Here is a 25,184-nt window from a genome sequence, read left to right on the forward strand (position 1 = left end):
CCGTGGGGCCATAATGTGAATGGTCTTTATTAAGGAATAGACTGAACTTCTGACTATCTTTCTTCCAGTCATTTCCACAGGCTATAAACAGCGCCTGGTTTGTTGCTATTAAAAGAGTCTAAAGACGGCTATGCTGAAAAGCATTACTGTTTAAGTACTCATGGCTTGACATTAACATGAAAAATATTTTCTTGAAAGTAACGTGAACTTGGGTTCTCTAGAATGTTATAATTTTGTTGGGAAATGATTATGTTGAATACTTGTGATATGGGGGAGATATTTGTTTGGTTTGTGTGTTTAATTACTGGTTACTACCCCTCTGTTTCGCTTGATGTTGCAGATGTGTATGAAGTCAGAAGACATCTTGGGGCCAATTTTTATGTTTTCTTGGTGTTACTTTCTGCCTACGTTAGTACCCAATGAAAGAGCCTGGTCTTCGTTAACAATCAGGCCTCATTACATGTTTGTTCCCATAAATGACTGCTCTGAGGAGCAACCTTTCCTGAATACCATGGTATTTTGCAGAAAGATGCTAAGTAGAAACTGAGTAATCCATGATCTGCTGAGGTGATAGTGAAGACATATCTCTTGCGCACAGCAGACCTATGCATTAATCCTATGTTTTGGGGTCTTTAATTGCTTTAAATATTTGCTTCTAGATCTGTGTTTCACACATCTTATTTACATGGTTTATTTTTCATTTTATGAACAAATCGATAACCAGACAGACTCTTTACCACACTGGATTAGTTTTATTTATTCTCTTTGAACTTGATTAAAAAGCTGTCAAACATAAGTCTACATTTTATCAGCAGAATACTTTTACAAAACAGGGTAGGAGATGTGTATAGCTGGAAACATACATTTCAAAATGAAACAATATTTGATATATTCTAGACAGTTACCCTTTTGTTTATCCATGACAACTGAAACTAACCATCAAATGCATAAATTGATTCAAGTCTAGCCAAGTAATCCTAAGGGCATGTGAAAAGGCTTTTTTTTCTTAAAGTTCTTTCTAGATGAATTTAATGTAGTTCACCAATAAAGCATCCTCAGGAGCACAATACAAATGCTACAGAACATGAGATAGCTGGGGAAAGCGGGCAGATGTACAGTGTGATGAAGAATCGAAATGGATGTTACGTTAAAATGAGCAGTCACGCAATGTCTTCATTTCATGTACTGCATTTAAGTAAAAATGCCAAAGTTCCAACTTTGTTTTAAATTTTTGTAGGCACTGTTATGCAAGTAGTGACTTTCTGGTGGTATATTTTTTTTGTTTGTTTAAAAGTATTAAATGTAATCTTCTTTTTGAACTCTTGGGTAGGCAAATTGATTATTCATCATGTCTTTAACTTTCAATATGTATCAAAGAGAAAGGTAAATTATATTCAGATTAGCTACAAATGATCTGTTTTAATCACTGTTTTAATTCATTGCCTTTAATATACATATTTTAATCCATCTCCCACAAATCTCTTCAATTACTATTTGTCTTTCTGTGCCATTGCATATGTTAGTAAACAGAATTTTCTATGGTCTTTGGCCATATGCTGTATGCTCAGCTTGCAAAAAAAAATGACACTTGGAGTGCTAGCATAATGAAACTCTCAAAGGGTTAATGCAGAATACATATAGGCAAATGTTGACAATATTTTTTATTCCAATGTTTGAAAATTAAACACAAAATCATCATTAAGTTTTCACAAAATGAGGCATCTGTCACTTGAAAGAAAAAGAAATATTTCAGAAATATGTTTACAGAAATGTAAAAATATTAGACATCAAGACAGATGTGAACGTTTTCAATAACAGGCCCTGTCTGTCAGTCTTCCTCAGAGCCGAAGATCTTGCTGTACTCACTCAACATAAGTTCAACTATCTGATTTTGGTACAGCATGTGGACTGCCATGTTCCCTGTCTCCTTTTCAGGTCTAAGGAGTGTTGGTCCAAACACAATTCCTAAGCTTTGTGTTGACATAAGATTCACGGATTCCTTGGCTGCTATCCTGTTGACGAAAGGAAAGAATTGGTTAAAAAAGAGAGATGTCAAAGGAGTCGCTGTTGCATTTGAAGTACATAGAGGCACTTTTTACTGATTCTCCAAACAGGGATGTTTGGATTAGCTATCAAAAAGAAAGGAAAGAAGGATGGAAGAGACGACTTCTGCCAACCTGACAAAGAAGGAAAGGCGAGTCGGCCCCCAAGACCAAGATGTGTGCCGGGTGGAGGTCTAGAGGCCCATTTACAGTGCTCTTACATCAAGGCACAATTATATCTGGTGAATGAGCATTAGCTGGTATGTGTGCTATAAGGCAATAATTTCTGGGCTCATACATTTAGATACCAAAAATAGGGATTGCTCTTTCTGCTGAGGGAATCGAGCGTTTTTGCTGTCAACAGTTTTGGTGGCTCCAGGGAGAAGCTTCCCTGCTTCTCTTAACATGGTCTCCAGCACTGAAAGAGTTGGGAAAACAACAAAAGCCCCTTAATAGAGAGCTCATATGAAACACATTCCTTCTGCTAATTTAAAGCCAATAAAGTTAGTATAGTCTGAAATGGATTGTGAGATTTATAGAACTAAAGACTTTTGCATGCCTTATCCTGACACAAAGTTTCTTGAAAGACACGGAGACCACATACCTTAATGAGATGACTTAGGAAATAATGGCAAGGATTATAACCTTTGATATCTTTATTACCCACAAAATTACAAGAGGACGACTATTATTATTAAAAGTTGATCTTATGTCTGCATTAAGACTTAATATTCTTGTGGAAATGGCATTAAGGATGGAGAAGTCTGGTCTAAGAACAACATAGGTTTAATGGATGGAGTTTAGGTAGGCAATTTCACATAAATCTCGGCAGCGGTGAGTATGAACTAAGTGGAAATCCATTTCCTTCCACCCTCCAGAATATATAACATATCCTAGCTTGGAAAGATCAGTAAATGAAGATACATATTTTATAAATAAATTACACAGCTCTACCAAGGAATGTGAACTAAATGTAACTTTAATATGTAAATGTTTGAATTTATGGATGCCTCCTTAATCTGTTAGTTTTAGCTTAAATATTCCAAGTGGACTGTTGAAGCCAAGTTCTTCTTCCCCCCCACCGCCCCCTCTCATTGTCACTCATTTACCTTTTTAAAATCCAGACAGTAATTTAAAAATCATCATAGCTGTGTATGTTTTCACATACCCATTCCTGAATTTACAGCAAGCTGCACTGTAAGTGAGACAAACTTCATGAGACATAATGGGTTCAGTCACTTAAAAAAAAGGTTTCTTTCATGTTCGCTGGTGGGTCACGCAGCAAAGAGCATCTACTTGTGGATTGCTGCCAAGCTTGTCGTTTACCGTGTTCCTTGAACATCAGCGCTCGTGGTTTTTTCCCGTATATAAATAGGAAGCATTACTTAGTTCTGGCTCATGCTTGTAACTGTGGTGTCCATTGCACAAAACACACTCCATATGGCATTAATCAGATTGGCTTAATTATTAGTTTCTTAAAATATAGCATCTTTCTTATAAATTTAAAAAAATTATTATCTTTCCTCTATGGTAATATTAACATATCATCTCTTCTCTTAGAAGTCCAAGAAGTCTCAAAAGTTAGTAGTTTTGTTGCCAAACGACTGTGTGGGCTTACTGATGGACATCCCACATCTTCATCACAATTAAAAATGTTTGTTACGGGGTGACGAGGTTGTTTTGCTTAATGCCACTTATGCAGAACCACATATACCAAGCTTGGGGCCTCCCTGGGAGAAGGACTTGATTTCTGTTGAGCTTGTTATGTGCTGGAAGCTGGAAACCTTAAAAAGTATTTGCAGATGACATCAGTATGGGTAGAGGTGCTAGTTCACTGGGGGGAAAAAGCCATGTTCGGCAGCTGTACTTTGCGTAACTTTGGAGGTCACCAGTTTAGCATCAGCCATGGCTTTGCAATGAGGTGGTGTCGATGATGGACAGCATCAACACAGCTAGAGGAGAAAAACCTTGTGGGAAGCAGGAGTCAGTGACGCACAGATGAGCAGAGTCAGGGTGAAGACCGGTGTTGGCAGAGCTCAATTTACTAAAAGGAAAGGAGGGGTTTGACTTCCTTTATCTGTAAAATTTGGAGCAAGATATTGAGATCCTATATTTTTGATGCGGGCACAGGAAATGGAAGGTGGCTGGCCAGCCTCTCTGTCACTGTTTGCCATCTTTCTGAAGCAGAATAATTCTCCTCATTTTTCCTGAATATGCCATCCTGCATGCAATGTCCTGTTTGAGTCCAGGCAACATGGGAAGTCTGAGTAGTTAAATAATCTGTGGTAACATACAGCTACTTAATTATAAGTTTATGACCTTATGTCTTTTTAAATTACAAATATTTACCAATGAACTTCTATAACTAATATTTTTTTCATCTGTCCACAAAAGAAAAAGTCGAAGCAAAATAAAAACAAATATACACAATTTAAGCTATTACTGTAGCTGCTAAGCGAAATTCAGTTGTTAAAAGAGAAAATCCCTAAAAATGGGCAAGAACTCTCTTTCTGGCAAGAAAAAGAGCAGAAAGAGTGATACACCATTTACAACATAAAAAGTGAAAGGAAATGCCAGAGCTACTTTTTGTCAAGCCCAAATGAAAGGAGCAATGATCCATCAATTTAAGATTATTTTAGAAACAATCTATAATCCAGTGCCACAGATGTTGGAACCATATCAAGAAATAGTTGGGCATTATGCTGTGCAAGATACACGCCCCCCCACTCCCCCCCCCCACCCCCCGCCAAATAAGTGAGCTGAATTGCAAACTTCAAGAATGGCTTCAGCCCTTTAAGATCACAAGTCAGGAGATATACAGAAAATACAGTTCCCATTATTAATAGTAATGAAATTAATGATGTCTTAACGCAGCAGAAGTGTCTGATAGGAGGGCTCTAGAGTCAATGGCAGATATATAAGCAAAAAAACTCGGAATTTATGCTTTGGCTGTTGCCAAGGCAACTCTAAGCTGGAAAGCATGTTCCTGAGAGCAGGGCAACTCTACAGCTAAGAGGGTCATTGTATGGTGAGTTTGGCTCTCTAGCTCCATTAAACCCACACTTTTCAAACTCTCTAAATAAAATCATTATTAATTTTGACATTCAGAAAGCACATTGGATTATTACTTCAAACACCCTAGGTGTTAGGAAATGTTCTTCATCCATTTTTACTCCATAATAACTGCTGAGGAGGGGAAAGCGTTTCAACAGTGACTCTGATTCCTCACCATTATAATGGTCCCAGTGCACGTTAAAAATTAGGGGGAGAAGTCAGTATATTTAGGGAGGAAAACCCCATTGGAAAGGGCACTGTTTTACGGTAAGCTGGAGAGTGTTTGAGGGTACAGCTCTCCTCTGCTAGCTGCACTGAGAACTGCCTAGTCTTGCTTTCTCAGACCTTTCCAGCCTACAAGGCTTTAAGTTTGCTCAAGGTTAGGGGCATTTCTACCCTTAGCAGAACATGGTTTTAGCCATGCCTCACTCTCTTTTACTATTTTAAATTATATCTAAGGGTAGCTTTTCAGTAAGAAAATCATTCTGCTCTTCCATGAACTGGTACTGTAGGCTATGACTAACAGGCAACCCATTACAAAATGAGGGGGTAAGAAGAGAAAGAGCAAGTCATCTGGTGAAATATTATGGGCCAGAATGGCAGGTGTAGGAAATGCCATCCACTGACTTCAGCAGAGGACCAAGGGATACAATTAGGTTTTGATCTTATCAGAATCCTGTCCACCAGCACTATGTACAACATTTTATTTAACTAGGGAAGTCACTGCCATGAGAGACAGAAACCAAGATCTAAACAGAGGCCAACAAAGATTAAAGATGCATGGGAATAAAGAAAACTCCCCAGGAAGGAAAAAAGTGATGTATTTGTGACATCTGTCCTCTTTGTATAACAACTAGCCTTACGGAATTAGGAACTGACTCCTCTCTAAGTAGATTATTCCATGATAGCCCATTTAGGTGGGTTTTGTGCCTTTGCTGAACTGTGCTAGCGACCACTGTCACAGCCAAGCTGCTCATCCTGTTGGACCATTGGGCTGATTTGATATGTAAATTCCTAGGAACTTCCTTAATGGGTCAAAGTCTGCACATCCCATTGCTTTCCTTCACCAATAACTATGCTAAATTAGCTAATATCTGCTTCTTATACCTATTCAGGCATATGTAAATGTAATGTTTTAGCTTAAGGACTCTGCCCTGGGAACGGCTGGGCTGCCTTCTCAGCTGAGTTGACTCACCTCACCTATAGCCCTGTTAACAGGTCTTCTCACTGCGCTGTTATGGGACAGTTTTTATGCAGCAATTTTCTGAGTTTTGCTATTGCAGAGCTCCAAATCTGTTTGAATGTGTTCAGAGTTGACTCTTACGTTGAACAGTTTCTAGCTCAACATTTTATGCTCTTCTCCTTCCCAAATGCTGGTTCACAGGAGTTAAAAAATAACAGGTATTACATCCTTTGCTTTAGTGACAAGACATTGGGGAAGGAATCATCCAACCTTGAAATAAAAGCTGTATTGAAAGCAATTCTACATCCATGCCAGTCAGATACATCGTATGATCAGAAGAGGTGTCCCAGGGGAAAGCTCGGCACAGTAGACAGGGTTGATTACTTGGACCTCCTGTCAGTTCTTAACTCATTGACAATGGCTGAGACATTCAGTACAACTTTGTTTTCTTTATTTGGAAATAAAGTTAATATACTTACCTTAACTGTGCCAAATGTACTGGAAAATAACCTGATAATAAAACGTACCATCCTACGAAGTGATAATGTCTTGTGTGCATAAGCACATTTTGGCAGGGCTTTTGCAGCTGGGTTTTTCAGTGTTAGGAAGGAAGCACAAGTACAAAATGATGCAGAAGATAAACTATCAGGTTTCTTCTGAATGTATTTCCTTTCCATTTAAGGCCTGTTACATACTTTCCTGAGATACAGCATATTACTGCAGCGTCATTTTCTGTTGAGGACTTAGTTCAGTTCCGCTATAGCAGTTGCTCTTCAGGAAGAACTTAAGTGCTTTTTGGTACTAAAAAGACAACTGAATTACGAAGTTTGGCTTTGAGAGTCCTCTTAAAACACAAACAACAATAGGTGTCCTTTTACAACGGGTCAAAACCTTGCAGAGATATCCATAGCCAGCTGGATACGCCAGCTTAGGACAGACAGCAAAATACACCTGCTGTGGAGGAAGGGTGCAGGGCCTGTGCACTGCTTAACCCCATCTTGAGAGACTTGTGGAAATAATCGGTGGTGAGCCCCTGATACCATGAGCTCTATTTGTGTAAACTCTTCAATTCATTGCACTGCAACACAGATAAATTTAAAATTTAGTAATAAATTGGGATTCTTGACATTTTATGAATGCAAACTAAACCTCATTATTATTTATGTACTGGCTTTATGGATGATTTGCTCAGTTGCATTACAGTGGTATTCACCAGCTGATGAAGCTAAGCAAATGCAAACATTATCAGTTGAATCCCCAGCTTGTTGTTTATGAAATCTGTATATCGTGTTGGGAAGGGGGAGCTTTGCGCATATGTAGCTACGACCTGAGCTTTAGGCTTATAGAGGAGCTCCAAAACACTACGCCTTTCCTTTTCAAAATATGATCACAGTGGTCTAATACAGTTTTGAGCCACTTTCTTTTTGCCCGTGTAAAATGCGAAGGTACCTTAAATTCCTCTTTGCTCCATAGGTTGAATTCGAAACAATAGCTATCCAAGGCTGGTAATAGAGAAACCAGGTCATGGCGCATGATATGTTACGAGAGGGGTCAGAAATAGTTCAGACATACTTAAGAGCTTGCTTTTGCTGAAAATAGCCTCCATGGCTCCTGGCCTACAGAAACTCCATAGGCTTCCTGTGCTCTGCAGCTGCGGGTTCATATTACAGCTCTTTGGGAAAAAATCCCTTCTCTTCAGTTGCTCTGGGACACAAGAACAAGCACTTGATGCTGTCGTCTTCTGCAGACTAGCCTTTAAATCTGACCGTTGGATGGCTATATATAGTACCTGGACAGCTGACAGGGACCCGGTGGAGAATGGGCTTCCTCAGGGGATCCCCCACATATCTCGCAGCACGAGCCCTTCCCTGGATGAACTGCCTTGGAGTCTAGCCCTAAACGAAAATAATAGCTAAACTAACTCTGAACATCAGTTCACAGTTGGCTGAATAGACTCTGAAAGGCTGAAGAATGACATTTATTCTGTCTTAGCCTGGTTTAATAGAACAGTTAAAAATAAAATCTTCTCACCGTTGGGTGAACCTTGCTACCTGTATGACTTCTTTTCTGAAGAGCACGTGTGCTCTTGCCTTTGCACACACCTCACCCACTGCCTGTCTTGTAGAGAAAGTCATCATTTTCCAGGTGATGGAGGCCAAGATGTAAAAGCACATTTAGGTATCTGAAGGGACTCAGGCTGCTACAGGGGCTTCGTTCAGGAATGTACTTTGGAGAAGTTCTGCTTGTTTTTCTGCAGAAGGAGAGCTGCGCTCCTGCCTCTGCCCCCAGCTGTGGCTGTATGAAGAGGGCAGGGTAACGCGGTGCCTGCATCTCAGCCTTGGGGTCGTTTCTTTTTTCTGGCCATCTCCTGTGTTAGAGGAGCTCCAAAGGCAGAGGGTGCACAACGGTGTCCTGGCACGGCGTGGACAGCAAGGGCAGGAGTTCACCCCCGCCCTGTGGTGGCTTCACTGAAGAGCCCAGTGTGGGCAGAGGCTCAGGTGCTGTTCCCCAAAACCACCTTGTATGAAAGAAATGGATTCAAAACCTTTTCATAAAATTTTCCCTTTTACTGCAAAATTTCCAGGTCTCCCTTTTGGAAAACCGACCCAAGTGGGTGAGCTGCTAAGTTCTTCCACTTACTGACAACCACAGCACACCGCCCTCCTGGTTTGGCTTGCTTTTTAATTACTTGTGTGTGAATGCAAACGGGTTCGGACTGATACTCGTAAGATCAGAGCAGGGAGGAGATCTGGCTAGTCTGTGTTATCACAGCTGAAGTTTGTCTGTTCGGGGACAGCCACTTGGAAGGAGTCACCTGAAGGCCACAAACTTCCTAAAGAAGCATCGCAGACGCATCGCAGACGCCTCTGGCTGCAGGTCCGCGCACAAGGCATTCCTTCTTGCCGCCCCTAACAGCCCTGTAGCAGCATTATAGCTCAAACAACAGCGAGCCCCTCTTCAATAGCCACGCTACCCCTGCAAGCATGAGCCTCTCCGTGGGGAGAGGATGGGAGAGAACAAAACCACCCGTGGCAGATGTTAGGCAGATGCTAATGCACTTCTTAGAGGTGTTTGGATAGTAGAGTGATAAAGGCAGTGCGAGACTACATAAAGTAATATATGTTCAGACAGAGATATAACACATAGAGCCCTTAACTGTATTTTTGGCTGGTGGTGTAGTTTTTGCTATGATTGATTTTTTTAAATTTTTTTTTTAAAAAATTCTATTTCTGATTTTTTTCTGCAGAGCACTTGCTTAATGTAAAGACCAACCTCTTAGGGGTCCTAGATCTGTACACTTTTGTGGTCTGGGTGGCTCAGAAGCAACAGATAATTTTACATGAATAAAGCTTTAACTTTTTAGATTGTTTAAATATTTTTGTTTAAGAATGCCTGAAGCTACAGTTCCTTCTAACACTAAAAATAAAAAGCAGTTAGCAACAATCTCCCTTAAATCAAGAATTGTAAATATAAGAACCTTTATCATCAGCACAGCACATCCAAAAATGTCTTTGTAAAATAAATCAAATTATATGAGTTAATTGATTCCAGGCAACATCAGCAACTGCAGGTGGAAACTGAATAACAGGATGTTTATTAATGAAGGACTATTAATCAAAATTGACAATATCAATTCCTGTTTCTTTTGTTTGGATTCTACCTGCAAAATCCACAGACATACTTTTGGAATTTTTAAATAAAAATTTAAAAGTAAAGAAAACGCTAACACTTGGGATTTTTTCTTTAGATGTAGGGCTATTTGTTTAAACAGCGAAAGGATATCCTAAATCCAATTTGACAGGCAATGCCAAAGATGCCAGTGGTAATTAATTAGCACTTAATTTAGACCACAGAACAACAGGATATGGAATTGGTGCTCAGTGCCATTTCCCCTTAGGCTTCATCTCATGAGGGTCAGGAGTATGGCTGTCGCATTGAAGGTCAGTAAATAAATTGGGAGAACACATTGACACTGGACTTTTCATGATAGATATCCTTCACCCTTATTACTGCCTCTGGCTATCGCTGATGAGAAAAGGACTGCAATTGTTCTGTGAAGAATGCCGTACACAGGCTCGGCTCGAGCAAGGTAGCGTTTGAACTCACGCGCCGTACAGTAGTGGTGCTGGGTGCTTCCTAGGGGCAGAGAGCCGCCTCAACTTTGTATCTGGGCTGGAAATAAACTTCTAACTGTAGCCTAGGAAGCTTGAGGAACTCTGACAGGCGAGAAAATTCACTTAAAAGCAGTCCTTAAGTTTGCTAGATTTGTGAGCTTAGCTTTAGATTAAGCATAATTAAAATCAATGGAAGATTTTTAAAGTAAGGTTAGAAACTAGGTCAGTGAGGGAAAAACCACGTTTCCTTATTATCCTCTTGTCTTTGTCTTAATAATACTTGGTATTCCTTTATAAAGCTAAAGGCTCTTAATAAAGGTGGATTAATGTTATTAACAGCATTGTTTTCTGATGGGGACACTGAAGATTTGATGTGCTTAGTGATGGACAAACAAAAAGTACGTGGTAAAAAAGCAGAGCCACCAGTTCTGCTGGTAACCCAGCTGTTTTCGAACTGAGTGAAAGAAGCCACCCTTCTACAACACACCCAAAGCAGCGGCTATATGGAAAGCACACAGGAAAAAGAGACCCCATGGAGCCTTGTTCACAGATGCGTATAAATTGCATTCTTTAGCTCAGATTTACCGGTGAAAAAAATAGAAAAGATTATGAGACTTGGTATTATAATATAATCCTCCGTCTCCCAGTAAACTTTGTGTGTCTGCCAGCCACTACTATGCTCTTTCTTCCAGTAAGCTCTACCCGCCTTTCAGAAGAGCGGCTCAGGTGGAAGGGTGTCAGCACTGGCACTGATACTCAGCCACGTTACAGCTTTCTGAAACTGCGTCTTACAAACCGTGCCCCACTATGCTTAAGCAGTCCAGTTCCACATGGCCCGCAGGACGATGAACAACGGGAACTTCAGCAGGGAAAATCTTGTTGCAAATCCTAGATGTACTCTACTAGCACAGTTTTATCTCCTTGGTCCCCAGAAGGGCTGCCTGCATTGCTGCAGCAGGAAAACACTGAGTTAGGCAGCAGTCTGTGCTCAGAAAATGTATTTTGGAAGCCCCAGGTTAACAGCTATTTTAACTTTCACTTCATCACACCCTTTGCATCATCTCCCGCGACAGTGAGTGAAATTTTGATTACTGTTAAAAGTCACTGACAAAACTCCCAGCGACTGGGAGCCAGAATGGAGTCAGAATTTCACTTTATATAAGCTTAACTTTTCTCATTTTGGATGATATCTACTTTTACTAAGTGGAATTACTGCTTTTGACTATGTTCAGTCTATAACCTCTTGCAGCCTTCAATTATAGCCCTTTTGTGCTACGGTAATCCGGTTGACAGCAAATCACTCGGCTCTGGATATGACAGGCTTACTTTCTGACTTAAAGCCCAAAAGTGGCAACTGGCCGGAATTACAACCTGGGATGCTGAACGGTAGGCACCTTGCTCAGAAATGCATCTTGGCTGGGCAGCCTTAAGCTTCTCATGGAACACATTGTTTTTGTCCAGCATCATGAATAAATTATTCACTTTTGTGAGACAAACAGTAATTTTTGGTGTTGGCATCAGAGAACGTGGCAAAGAATTCCGCGGAAGTCAGAGAAAAAACTGTCGCCAGTTTTCTTTTTCTGTGAGCTACAGGTGTAATTATTTCACAGATTGTGTTGTTTCAAGTCTTTTTAAATAATGAAAACCCTTTTAATATTGGCCTATTAATTGTCCCCAGTAAAAAAAAACCTTTTTTTTTTTAACCTCTATTATCACCATCTTGTTGTTTAAAATAAAGTCTTTTTGCAGTGGCTTGCCCAACAGAGATGATTTCATATGGGCTCTGACCTCAACTCCTACTCAATTCCTACTCTTTCAGGTTCAGTTCCGAGCTCTCCACAAGCTACTACTGCAGTACATAGGCACTGCATTTGTATCAGATTTGAAAGATGCTTTAACATGCCTCCCAGCGTCACGATTGTTTCAGCCCTGATATTGAACATGAGTAGGATGAATGTATCTCTTAAATGCACTAGTGAGTATGTGCCATGAGTCTTTGATTTCTTTAAACTTATTTACATTTTACTTGCCCTTGAGCAATGAATTTACTATGTCAGCATTGTCTTTTCTACTTACACTTTGTCTGTCTTGTCCACTCACCTTAGCTTGATGTTTATTTTTTGTGCACGTGTATAGTCCATTGCACTAAATGCACGAACTGCCTGGAGTGGAGGATTTCCCATATATTGTATCTTTCTAAGATGCACCCTTTGTAATACTGCAAGTTCTGCAGTATTTCCTAGCTTTAAACTAGCCTTGAATTTTCTCATTAGTTCCTTTCTAAGTCAAATACCCATTCACACATGTACTGGTCTCAGATGACTGTGGTCTAACCGCCTTAGACACTTTAGAAAAGTCTTTCTTCTCTATGCAGACAGCCCTGCCTCTCTCAATAGTTGTGTTTCTTTCATCTTTGAAGCTTCAAGTGACCAGACTTGCCAATATCTGCTTTTGTCTGACCCTGATCGAAATCCACAGTTAGAAAATCTGGTGAGAAAACATACATGAATCTCTTGGACCTCCTAACTGAAATCATATTTGACAGACATTGAAGGATTTAGGAACAACAGGTACAATCTTGCTGTAGATATCAAGGCATACGCATCAGTCGTGGGACAGCTTATTCTGTAAGCAGCTTCCAGGTCACCAAATCTCTCAGTCATAGCTTAACTGAGTAAAATGCCTCAATGCACCTAATAGATTTGCAGAAAAGCATTTCTCATAGTGCCCTTCTGCCAAATGGGCCTGTCCCTGTATGGCCTTGTTTGTTGATGCATGCGTACGCGTGCTGTCCTTGCAGATGAAGCTTAAATGCCTTGCATATGATCTTTTTCATTGCCTTGAACTCCAGAAGACCACTGACACTGCGCTGCCTGGCTCTCCGATAAGACTACATTTGGGATACTTTTTTGTAGGTGCTGCACGGCTCTTCCCCGACAGCAGAAAATGTTTAACCTTAAGTGAATGGTTGTAAATGGGTTTACAAACTGAGAAGGTGCCTCTTTAGGAAGCAAATATCATAGTTTCAGGATATGAAGTTGTATAAATGTAATTTAATATGAAGAGATATGGAAACCTGTTAGCATGTGACCCAGAAAGTTTAAGCAGTTCCTCACCATAGTGGTCAGGTGAGAATCAAAATGTATTCATCAAGATTTGAAATTTGCCCTGAGAGAGAAATCTCGGGGTTGACACAGAGTCCATAGCAACTGCAGTGACTTCCATGGGGCAGATGCTCTGAAGGAATGGAAACCCCATTCTTTTGATGACACTTTTATGAGGCAGTTATCCAGATATGGCAACGTACCTGGGCTGTCCTAGGAGGTGGTCTTAAGTTGCGTGTTACTACTAGTGCCACAGCCCTACTGACAAGCCTCTCTGGACTGAAATGGACAAACCGGTGTTCACAATAAACTTTACTTACTGGAAAGTTTCCATAAGCTATAGGGTTGTCCCATACGCTATATGTTACTGGGGTCTCCAAGACTGTTGACAGCATTGGGTGAAGGCCTGGGCTTGGCAATGTGGACAGCACTGGTCTGGGGAGCGGGAGGGGTTTCAAGGCAGGTGAAGCGCTGGCCTGAGGTGGTTTGGTGAGGCTGAGCCCAGCGCTAACACAGAGAACACAGTGCAAAAAGTTTGCACTTTGTCCATGAAGGTGCTAGGAGAGCTACAGGAGAGAGAGTGGTGGGATCTATAAAAAATACAGAACTTTTCTGAATTCCCTTTTCTTGGCTCCCCTCCACAGAAAGGGATCTTCTTTCAGAAGCCCACAGCAAAGCTCTGGAGAGGATGTGGCAATGGCATCTAACGGAGGGGCTGAGATGGGTGGAGAAACCCTCGGTTTAGAGGAGGTAACCAGTTGCATCTTGCAGACCAGGGGAGAAGGCAAGTTGTACACTTGGCTGGAGTTAGCCGCTCCACAGATTTATGATTTTACATTGCACCATAATGCGTAATGTACGAAAAGATAAATATTTTCCATTCAGCAACATCTTGCTGTATTTTCATCTAACTCTATAATTTTAATTATAAAGTGAACATAACCTGTATCAAATTATGATTTTGTTAACATATTGAATGAGGACAAGAAAAATAAATACCAGATTTTATACTGTACAGGCACATGAAGGTATAGTGAAAAAATCTGGTTTCCTTGACCACATTGTCATAATATGCATATATAACTGCTTATTGAATCCAGGCTGTGTAGACAACAGAAAGAACACTGGCTCCATACCATCACAATGCATGCCCACAACAAAGAGGAGAAAAGAACAGGCTCTTTCATTGTGTGTTTCTAAGTATTACCAACATAAGGGCTAAAAACATTACCTCTGTCTGAAGTGTATCTATATATCCATGCATAAGTTATTAACCGGGCTCCCTGAGCACAGTTGCTGAAAATATTAATATATTCAAATTATATTCTAGCTACTGCAAAAACAGTAGATCAGACAAATGTATTAAAATCTCTTCAGACAAAAGGAGTCATGTTATTTATAAAGTTCCTTCCCCCCCTTACTGGAACACAAACCTTCATTGTATACAATATATGAGAACGCAAGATGATCCTTCGATGTCAAAATGTGGCTCAAAGTTTGAATGTAATCATAAAACAGTGACTCTAATGCTTGCCATAAACAAATTGTCACTGGCATTATGTAACTTAGACTATTCACAAAATATAAAAGACGGGAAGAATAAAAGGTGGCTGCCAAACACCATGGGCCAAATCCGAAGGTTGTGCCAAACTGCGCTAGCAGACTGGGAATTGCAAACCCAGCTTGGAATTCGGCTTTGCGCTCCCCCGTGTTGGGCTGCTCCTATGGCTTAAATTAGAGCAAGATAAAGGCTATTTTTATTTTTTTTTTTAGTTTGTCAGTTTAGACTCTAAAGCAACAAAGCAGCAACCCGTCCCTTCTGCAGCCTCCCCCCCCCCCACCCCGCTCGCTCTTTCTGGGAGGTGGGCAGGTGGGATAAAATTCCCCTAATTTCCTCAGGACCCATTTTTGTACAAAGTGGCATTCAAGGACACAAACAGGCACGGTCAGATAGCACCAGCAACGTAGCCCAGAAGGGAAGCACTGCTCTCAAATCTGGTGGTCTCGAATTTTCCATGTTCTCCAGCGCGTAGGGTACCACCTCATCGGGCTGAGACCCTGCTCTTTGCTCGGACTCGTTAGGAAAGCCGGCACAGAAAACCATAGATCAGGGCAGAAGGCCTTGTCTGTGAACAACAGCTAATCATTCATAGATGCTTTCCTTTAGTCCGGGCTTCAGGAGTAATGTGTATCTGATAATACGCGCACTGCGTGGATTTTAAATTGCAGCTAATGGATGTGTTAAGGCTGTTTATCAGGGACAACAACCAAACTGGTGGTCTACCGCCCCTTTATTTCTCCCGTTTCCTCTTAAAAGTAAAATGACATTTTTTTTCACAGCCTGAAATAATTGTTCAAGCAGAGATACTGGTTTAACTCATTATGAATTATTAGTGGAAAAATGAGTCTCAGAAGTATGTTACATCTGAAATATTTTTCGTCACTTGAACATGTGCCGTCCAGAACTGGCCCTATTCTACCAGTCACTGGGAACAAACACTTCGCATTCACAGATGCTCCTAATTTGGTGTGGTTTGGAGTGTAATTTAGATCAAACGTATCCATGTAAATGAGTCGGGGTTTCTTAATTAGGTGCCTCTAAAGAAAAAACTTGGACCACATCAGTAGGTGTGGGTGTGGTGCCCACAGTACTGGAATCTTTCCTATAGATGAAGCTGAGTTTTGTTCAGGCATACTGTAGGTTTTTCTTTCTCTCTCTGTTTTTTTTTTTTTTTTTTCCTAAAGCACAATAATAAATCTGCAGATGGCATAGACATAAAGACGCTACTTCAGAGGAGCTGTCTAAAACACTGTCTCTTTGGCAAATGCCTTAAAGTAGGTCATTCTGCTGTGATTTAGGTTTATATTTCATTGCCAGCTTTTTGTTCCCATTACAAGTAGGGTGCATTCCAGTCCACAGATTTGCTCTTCTCTTTTTTTTTTTTTTTTCCCCAGATTGGTTTTTATTTACAAGAATTTGTAAATCTTCATAAGAAAATGGCCAATACCCTGTCAGAAGTACTAATCATGCACTTGACCACAAAAAGAGATGTACGAAGGTGATAACCTGCAAATGTTGGAATGTAAAATACAATTCTCTGGAAGCAAAAAAATGTATTGATTCTCTTAACATGGTGATTGAAATGATTGTTGCATGTTTTGCAATGTGTGAAAAATGGTTTGATCTAATGTCATTTCAGAAGTCTCACAGCGCTGGGGCATCCGTTACCGTAGTTGTTCAGGTATTTGCTTTTCATTTTATGTATTTGCCACTGAAAACATGTATTTTATAGCTTATAAAGAAAACTAAAAAATCATCAGGGTCTGTTTTCCCATCAAAGCGCTGGGGGATTTACATGCCAAACTCCCACTAACCTTAATGAATTACCTGCATAAATTCCCTTTCAATCGATAGTAGAATAGATCCTATTGTGTTATATTAATTATTTTGCACAGAACACTGACACTTTTGTATTAAAGTCTTTTTTTGTTTTGTTTTGTTTTTAAGTTCCAATGAATATCTTAAGAAACTCCGAGCCTATTATTTATTTAACAACCTTATTCCGAGAAAAAGCTCATATCTTTAGTCAGAAAAATGAAAAGCATTGCAATTTACCCTTTGGTGACCTGGTCCTGGACATTAATGTGTTAGGGCACAATCTCCCAAAACAGCAAAAAAAAAAAAAAAGAAGGGGAAAAAAAGCTGTTTTGTAATGAATTGAGCATTCTTAATTTTCACCAACAAAAACATTTGAGTTGAAAAGAACGCTAACCCCAAGCAATATTAAGAGGTTACAAAATCACATAAATTAACTCCGCCAGTGGTATTTTACTAAAGCTTATGTGAGTGCAAACCAGAAGCAGGACTCTCACATGGTCTTTATTAACTGAAGAGTACTTAGCAGTAACCGGCCTTCCCCGAGATGTGCTGCCCATATGCACACGTACGCCCACAGCGCCAATATGCACATGGAGGAGCCTTCAAAGGCGTGGGGGGCTCAGGGTGGGGGATTGGGAAGTAAGCAGAGAGTAGAAGTGAGAATTGTTTGTTGTGTCATCGTGGGCAACTGCGCTACCCTCTTCATTCCTCACTTTCTCCATCTACACAACTAGGATAATAAAACTTACTGACCTGAAAAGGAAGTTCTGAGATTTAATTAATGTTTGAAAAGATTTTTTGAGATCGTTTGATATTGAGTAATGTGGGATGAACAATAGGAGCTCTTTGAAACAGGGGCTCTATCTATCTGTGTTTGTGTACTGCACCTAGCACAATGGTGCCGTACAGCCACAGAGTCAACCGTATCATAAATATTTAAATTACAACTATGTTAATTATTTTTATCGTTCTGTTATTTGCTGATACACCAGTTCAGTACATTTTGAAGCTTGGTAGTATTGAAAAGTACCAAGTGTAATTATTTGCCTGATTGTTATGAAAATCAGGGTTTATATTTTTAAATACGGTCGTGGAAATAGGAAGTACATGGAAACACAGGTGAAAACGTGGTTTTAATTACTTGTCATTCTTCTCGTCAAAAACACTAAGCTGTAAGGTATTCTTCAGGGAAAAGGTGAACTTTGTAAACTCTTATTCTGCAAAAAGAAAAAACTAAGCATGACAGCAAAAACCTCGGTAGCAGGTCACCCCCACCCCAAAGTGAATAAAATAAAAATGCACAAAGGTGCTTCTGGAAGACTGGATTTCTTTTTGCCTTTAATCCAAAGCCTATTATTAAGCCTGTCCTGTGCACACTTGCACCTGGCACGCATGTTCTTGTGCCCGCTAATTTACAAGGGGAGAGTTTAGTAGACCAAAGTGTACTTAGCTGAGAGAAATGAGTCAAACTCTTCTCTTTCCCCCAAAAATGAGCCCCAGGAAGCTACAGTAAAAGGGACAAGCATTGGCATTGCTCCAGCTCCTTTCTAAAACTCTTCTATAGCTGAAAAAGAGAAAAGCTCGTGTGCAAGACCATGTCTCAAGGTATATTTGCCCTTCTCAAGCTCAAAAGTGATTAATTCATTTCATGTAAAGCTTAAAAAGCTAGTCAGATATGCCTGAGTCTCTTATGTCCCTGGCCAGTCACATACTCACTCTTATGGTACAAGAGGATGCTTTTCCTCCTCACATTTCCCATAGCTGCTCCCCAGGCTTGTAGGAGCAAGGCTAAACTTTTCTCCCTGCTGCTGTCCCGTGGCTGAAGAGCAAGAGCTGCTCATGAGTTGCCTGATTATAAAGAAAGGTCTTGGGTCAGGAAATAATTTCAACAAATAGTCTTTGTTTCTTGTGCCTTCAGTTAAGGACTTCCATGCTTCTACACATTCCTGAATCTGGGCATTTTTCCTGAAGAAAAATTGAATTGTTCATCCCGCACTGTGTGGTTGGTCTCCCCCAGGTTCTCTGAGGTTTCCCAAATAGAGATTTGTTGTATAGCCCCTCCATTCTGAGGATTGTTTGTTGTTTTTTTTAAATAACTTTTACCTTCCCCCCCCCCTCCTTTTTCCTAATAAAAAGCTTGTACAGTTCTTCGTGTAATCTGTTCTTCTAATGTGTGAGAAAAGGGTTCTCCTGAGCCTAGATTTAGCATGTAAGCCTGCCTGAAACTGCTGATATGACACATAGTTTAGTAAGTGAAAATCACATATGTTTGCTACATCTTTCCTCCACCAACTTAAACAAAAAAAAAAAAAAAAAAAAAAAAGGTTTGCAGACATCCCCTGCTTAGTGTTACTAGATGCCATACTTCAACTTTATTTTCCCATTTTCCCTCAGAATTCTGGGTACTGCTGCTGGACTTGTCATCACATTGTCATCGTGTCCTGGTGTGCGGGCTACTGTGGGCTTCTGCCTGTGCATGGCCTTTTTCTTTTTCTTTTTTTAATCTTTAATAGGTAGAAATAAGTCTGTTTAGTCACACACAGTTTGCAAAAGCCTCTGCTCTTCAGAATGCAGCTGCCACATGTTGCGAGGTTTGAGGGAGGGTGTGTGTTTCATTTGTCAAGGTTGGATGCTTTTCTCTGTTCATAGAGCCATGAACATGGGGGAAGGTTGTTTTTCAAAACAACTAAAGCATGAATCTTGTAGTACTTATGACTTTTGTTAGATAATTTATTAATATTAGTGGGTTCATCTGAGATAAAAAGTTCTACTCTTATTTCCAGTGAAATTGATGCAAACAATTGCTAGTAAGAATGAAGAATTTGGGCAGGGGGGAAGGCAGTTAGAAAGGAAACCATCGTTCCCCCTCTGAAAGAGCTGAAGGCCTGGATGGCCTCTGAAAATATCTTGCTGCGTTAAGTACAGTAACCTGAAAAATGGAGCAAAAAAATGGAGTTTCTTGGATTCAAAGGTGAATCAAAAGGAGTCGATTTCTGCTCGGACAAGGCAGCCAGAGAGGCCACAATAACAGATCCACGTGATAAACCAAGAGGCAACTGCAGAGCTCCCCAGACAACTTGCCTGAAGTGCCTGCCAAGGAGGCAGATGCTGCTGCTGGAAGAATATCTTCCACAGTTGGGCATCTGGGTTCAGTGCTTTCCGCGTAAGGGAGAGGGATGGTAGCGTCAGGCTCGCCCCCGTCTTCCCACTTAATTATTTCGACATCCATTTTATACTTTTGTAAATAACATGTATTAGCCTGCCTTTGTGTGGGAAAATAATAAGCAAGGAGAGGGGTTTTGTCTGTAATATATCCCTTCACATGGGGTATCTGCATGGATGGGTAAAGACAGACTCGAGCTTGGCTGCCCTGTGCTCCAGCCTGGTCAGATGTGAGACAGCTCGGGTCTGGGAGTTGCAGAGCTGCCTTGCAGTGGCACGGAGCTCAACCTAATAAGCAGAGCAGGCTGAGATTCATTAATTTAACATTAATAAGCACAGCTTATTAGCTCAGGCACAGTGCTGTATAATGCAGGCACACAGCTTCTGGAGCAGAGCTGCGTCCGCTCTCGCCAGCTCGGAGCGTGGTGCAGAAGACCCAGCCAGGGTGCTCCTCTCCCCTACTGCATTTTGCATTAGGGAGGAAAGAATATTTTGCAGTTGTTGCAGAAGCTTCTGTGCAAAAAAAAAAGAGAAAAGCCTCCAGGTTTTTAGATTTTTCTGCTGGCTTAGTCTGAGTCTTCCAGCCGTTTAAACCTCCTGTGCCTCGGTTTCCCAACGGGTGTGTAATAGCTACCTCAAAGATGCTGCTGTGAAACAAGGTTAGGTACCGATCATAGAATACTGTGGGATCCCTAAAGAGTGACATGCTCCTTCTGCCTCCCTTGATTTATAGTTCTGTGAGTAAATTATTGGGTACAAATAAGGGTTTATCAGATAGGGGTTGGTTGCTCAGTTCATGTTTGTGCAGAGAGCCAATACAAGGTTTCTGCATCATTTGATGTCCTGTCTATGACTGCAAAATAGGATTAGAAAGGTTTATCAGTTTTATCTGGTACCTGCGATTAGCTCACTCTGGGAGGAAAATTAACTTGTAAATAAGCAACAGGAAAGAGTGGAGTCCTGGGGACCTGGGGCGCTGTTCTCACAAACGTATGGAACAGCAGTACGTGGGCTATATATAGCAAGCAAATATTCTCTAAAAACGGTCAAGTAGAACAGGCTCCTTTCTGTACCCCTTTATTTGGGAAAATCCTTACTCAGGTTGGATTCTGTTGTTTCTTTCACAGGTAAAGTATAATATTTGTTTGATTTGCTCATCTTCAGGAAGAAGTATGAAAAACCTATTAGTAGTTGTGTTCAATTATTTTCAGTATGACTCCTAATAAAACAATTTCTTATGGTATTAGACTGACAAAAGCTAAGGGATGTGTCTGTTCAGCCCCATATTTTGTCTCTTCTGCTTATGAGTAGTAGAAAAATTTTCGTGCGAAGACAAACAGGGGACATAGGTGTGGGGGTTTTCATCAAATGCAAAAAACTTGAAAGAACAGGTACCGCAACCCCAAGCTTTGCTTTTAACCCCCCTCCTGTGGGCTTCATACACTGCACTGTGACTTCTTGCAACTTCAGAGGGCTCGGCTGAAGAAAGGTGTACGGCACTGGTGTTAATCCCTGCTGCCAGGCCTTTCTTGCAGACTCTCTCATCAGTTGCTTTGTCTGGGTTTCTAAAGACGGACCCTTCTGAAGTGCATTTCACATTGTTATTTGGGCTTGATCTGGACCCACTCCTGCAGACCGGATCACTGAAGAATGAAACCATAGTGCAGCCTTGCTCCCATCAGTGATTTAGGGTAAACTTAGCCTTCTGGGCAAAGGTTGGATTCTCATGCTGAGCTCCTGTGTGTCAGTGAGTCAGACACTGTCATGTGCTGTACAGAAGTCACAGGCTTACACAGTCCCATGGCCCAGGTCTACATAGCCCTGTTCTCATATTTGTCTGATAGAAAGGGAAGAAAGGGGTAGGAGAAAGAGGAGAATGCCACAGAAACAGCATAATTGCATTCCTTTGGCTTCTCCCCATCAGAAACCTCTTGAAGCTCAGTTCAGTGTTGGGCAAGAACAGCCTCCTCCACCGGCAAATACAGAAACTGCAGTAAAGTGCCTCAAACCAAACCGGTTTGCTTATTTTTTCAGCTAATCAAAAACTTCTGAGTTTCCTGTGATTTACAATGGGCAAACCCTGTGGTTGAAGAGGGTGGCACAAGGTGCAAGTCAGTGGTGAAGTTGGCTCATCATGCACATTGGAACCCCTCTTCTGAAAAGCCTCCTTAAAAGTGATATAATTCTAAGGTTTCTAACCTCTGAAAACTAGTCTTGTTTCCTAGGTTAATTTAAACAAACACACATATCATTATGTACAACATATGTATGTTTCTTTATTCGCATTTACAGAGCCATGAGACCATGCTGACCGGCCGCTGTCTTTCGCATTGACAAGTTCAAGAGAACAAACCAGGTTTTATCTGGTTTTTGGTGTTTTCAGTATCTATTCTACTGCTGCTTCCATATCAGTGGAGCAAAGCTTATGGAACAGTCCTGTCCTTCCTTGGGGATGTGTCTGTGTGACAGAGAAGGCTGACCTTCAGAGACAATCAGATGATTGGTCCTGTAATGCTCAGATCCCCAAATGGTTCAAATATCACATTCCCCTGCTTCCCATCACTCTGTGCCAGAGTATCGCATCAGTTTACCTCTAGCTCCACCCTGCCTTCTGCAGTGACACTTGGGTAAGACCACATGCTTATTTGGATAGTACATCCACCTTCACACTATATCTATAGAGCTGTAGCAAAGCCTGGTATTCTGTACGTATGCATTACAAAGTATTGGTATTTTATTGTCTGGTTTTTCAGTCTGGGATTTTTTTTCCTCCTCTTTTCTCCAAAAACACCAGCATTGGTCCAGTTTTGTCAGTTATTCTACACAAACACAGCAGGAAACAACTGCTGTCCTGAACAGATTATGCTCTAAAAAGCCAAGGCAGACAAAGGAAGTATTATCATCATTTTGTAAACAAGGAACCAAGGCACAGAGAGATTAAGTGATTTACCCAAGGTCACCCAGAACATCCGGTCAAAGCCAAGAACTGAACCCATGTCTCCCGAGTCTCAATCAAGTGATTTAACGACGAGATCAAAGACTTATTGTGTATACCTGATATCTCTCCCCTAAGACATGGCAACAAAACTTTCTTCAGGTTAGGATCAATGCCACGTACAGTGCCGTAAATTTTGTATATGGCATATCTGTGCTGACAGCATGTACCCACTTCTTGCACTCGGGTTCTTCCTGGGAAATAATTTCCCTTATTATTCTTCCATTGACAGTAATAAATTATCAACCTTCTCTAGATAACCTGCTGAAGGAGAGAATGCGCGCACACACTACATCAGATGAATACATAGAAAACTGTTTTTCTGTGAGGCCAAACTCAGTGATTTGATAGATTGTTGAAAATCCTTCCATGCTTAATGAAATGGGGACATTCCCATGACTATATGGACTTCGTTTTGCAGTTTCAACTGGAAGCTGCAAAACAAGATAAAGGATCTTCATCTCTTCTATGTCTATGCTGGGAGAATACAGCAGATATGATCACTATAAAGGCATTGTTGGAGTCTCCATTATTCACTCACTGGGGTCATGATATCGTCCCTGGGATGATCCTCTGTGCACAGGGCTTCCATGAGGTCCTAGATCCCACTTAGTCCCATCAATTTTAAGGGTAGTTTGACTGAAGAGTGACTGTGCAAAATGGCACCAGTTGGCCCTACCAGCAGGACAACCATGAAGGAAGGAACAGGACCCTGCCCTTCATGTGCCCCTATCTTGAGGCCTGCCACTTCTGCCCAGTCATTCTGCAAGTCAAACAGCTGCAGGTTGGTTTCCAAGTGAGCACGTGGTCTATGTACATTTTTACTGTTAACGCCACAAAACTTTAGAAGAAAAGCCGAGGTGAACGTGAGAGACTGGGTTGACTCTGTGGGCTGATGCCTCTTGCAAACGGAGCTCAATGAGTGCAGAAACCACAGAGGAATCACAAGGTAGAGCCTCACAGTGTCATTTTTCTGCCTCTGTGGTATCTCAGCAACATTAGGAGAGCAAAAGTGCACTTCTGAATCTCTCCTCGGCATTTCTTAAGTGTTCTTTGTTGTCACAAGCTTCCTTGTGAGGTACAAGTGCTCGTAATGTATTTTCTTGGGTGAGGTTATTTCTATCATTACTTGCCTCAGTAAAGGAGTTTGAACAGCAAGGATCTCGGTAGTGAAAATACGGTGATCAAAAGGTCTATTTTTGGGAGAAAGTCATACCAAACCGGACAAATGCAATACTGGAACATGTGGTATTTGCCCACTACAATATACCTGTAGCACAGTAATCCTCATGTGACTGACTGCATCGACAGAAACAGAACCTTTCTGTTTTCTAGTAGAGGGAAAATTCATGCTTTTGCTTAGAGACACTGATTTCTTGAGCAGGAATAGGATATACGTAGATACCATAAATCATGCTTAGTTTTGCCAAAGACGGTAATTATCTTTGGTATTTTGGATGACATTTCCAATAGGATTTGGGCACCACACACCAATTCCTTTTAAAATTATTGATCCACAGTAGTACCACAGTTCTACTTACTTCTTTAGATGTTCAAAGAGGATTTTCATTGTGTCATAGTTTGGTCGAGGGAGCTTTTTCACCAGGCTCCTTATGGATTTGATGCGAGTGGCGTTGTCCTGGATTTCTAAGGGGAGCAAAAATAAAAAAAAAAAAAAAAAAAAAGAAGAAGAGAAAATAAGCACTTGAATGCCACATTAGGGCACTACTTTGTCCAGTACTGTATCTGGTCCCTTAATAAGAAAAGCCATCATTAATATATGGTTAAAAACCTAATGTATCATACCTTCTGTCACCTTAATAGAGAGCAAGAGTAATTTACGAGAACTAAAAATTCTTTCTTAAGGAAGTATCTTCTAGTTTACAGAATTATATTCTTATGCTTTTCATTTATTTTATTAGACTATTAGATCATCACCCTAAGCTAAAGTACCTCGAAGCAGTAATTTTCTAATACCTGTAGCATCTCACAGCTGTGATTTCTGTAGGAAAAAATTTGTATTTCAAACTTACAATTAGTAATGAAGAATGGAGTATTAAGGGCTTCAGTCTCTTTTTTGAAGTGCTATTCTTTTTCTTAAGATATATCTTCCTGTTGTTGATGCATGATTCATAGTTTTGTGGGAAAAG

At 40.7% G+C, this 25,184-nt stretch overlaps 1 protein-coding gene across 15 annotated transcripts in view; it reads right to left on the bottom strand.

Annotated features, from left to right (window-relative positions):
• Positions 1-732: 732 nt before the first annotated feature.
• ARHGAP15 (Rho GTPase activating protein 15) overlaps positions 733-25,184 on the bottom strand; it is a 347,486-nt gene continuing 323,034 nt past the window's right edge. For 14 of the 15 annotated variants that reach the window (XM_075092818.1, XM_075092815.1, XM_075092816.1 and 11 more), the window contains 2 exons: positions 24,576-24,681; positions 733-2,012 (listed from right to left, as the gene is read on the bottom strand). In XM_075092818.1, coding sequence (XP_074948919.1) covers positions 1,829-2,012; positions 24,576-24,681 — 290 coding nt within the window. In that variant the 3' untranslated portion in view covers positions 733-1,828. Of the gene's footprint in view, positions 2,013-18,580; positions 18,726-24,575; positions 24,682-25,184 lie in introns of those variants that run through there. The other variant, XM_075092827.1, reaches the window with a different exon arrangement.

The sequence above is a fragment of the Phalacrocorax aristotelis genome, chromosome 5, assembly GCF_949628215.1.
Source record: "Phalacrocorax aristotelis chromosome 5, bGulAri2.1, whole genome shotgun sequence".
In the NCBI taxonomy this organism is placed as follows: Eukaryota; Metazoa; Chordata; class Aves; order Suliformes; family Phalacrocoracidae; genus Phalacrocorax; species Phalacrocorax aristotelis.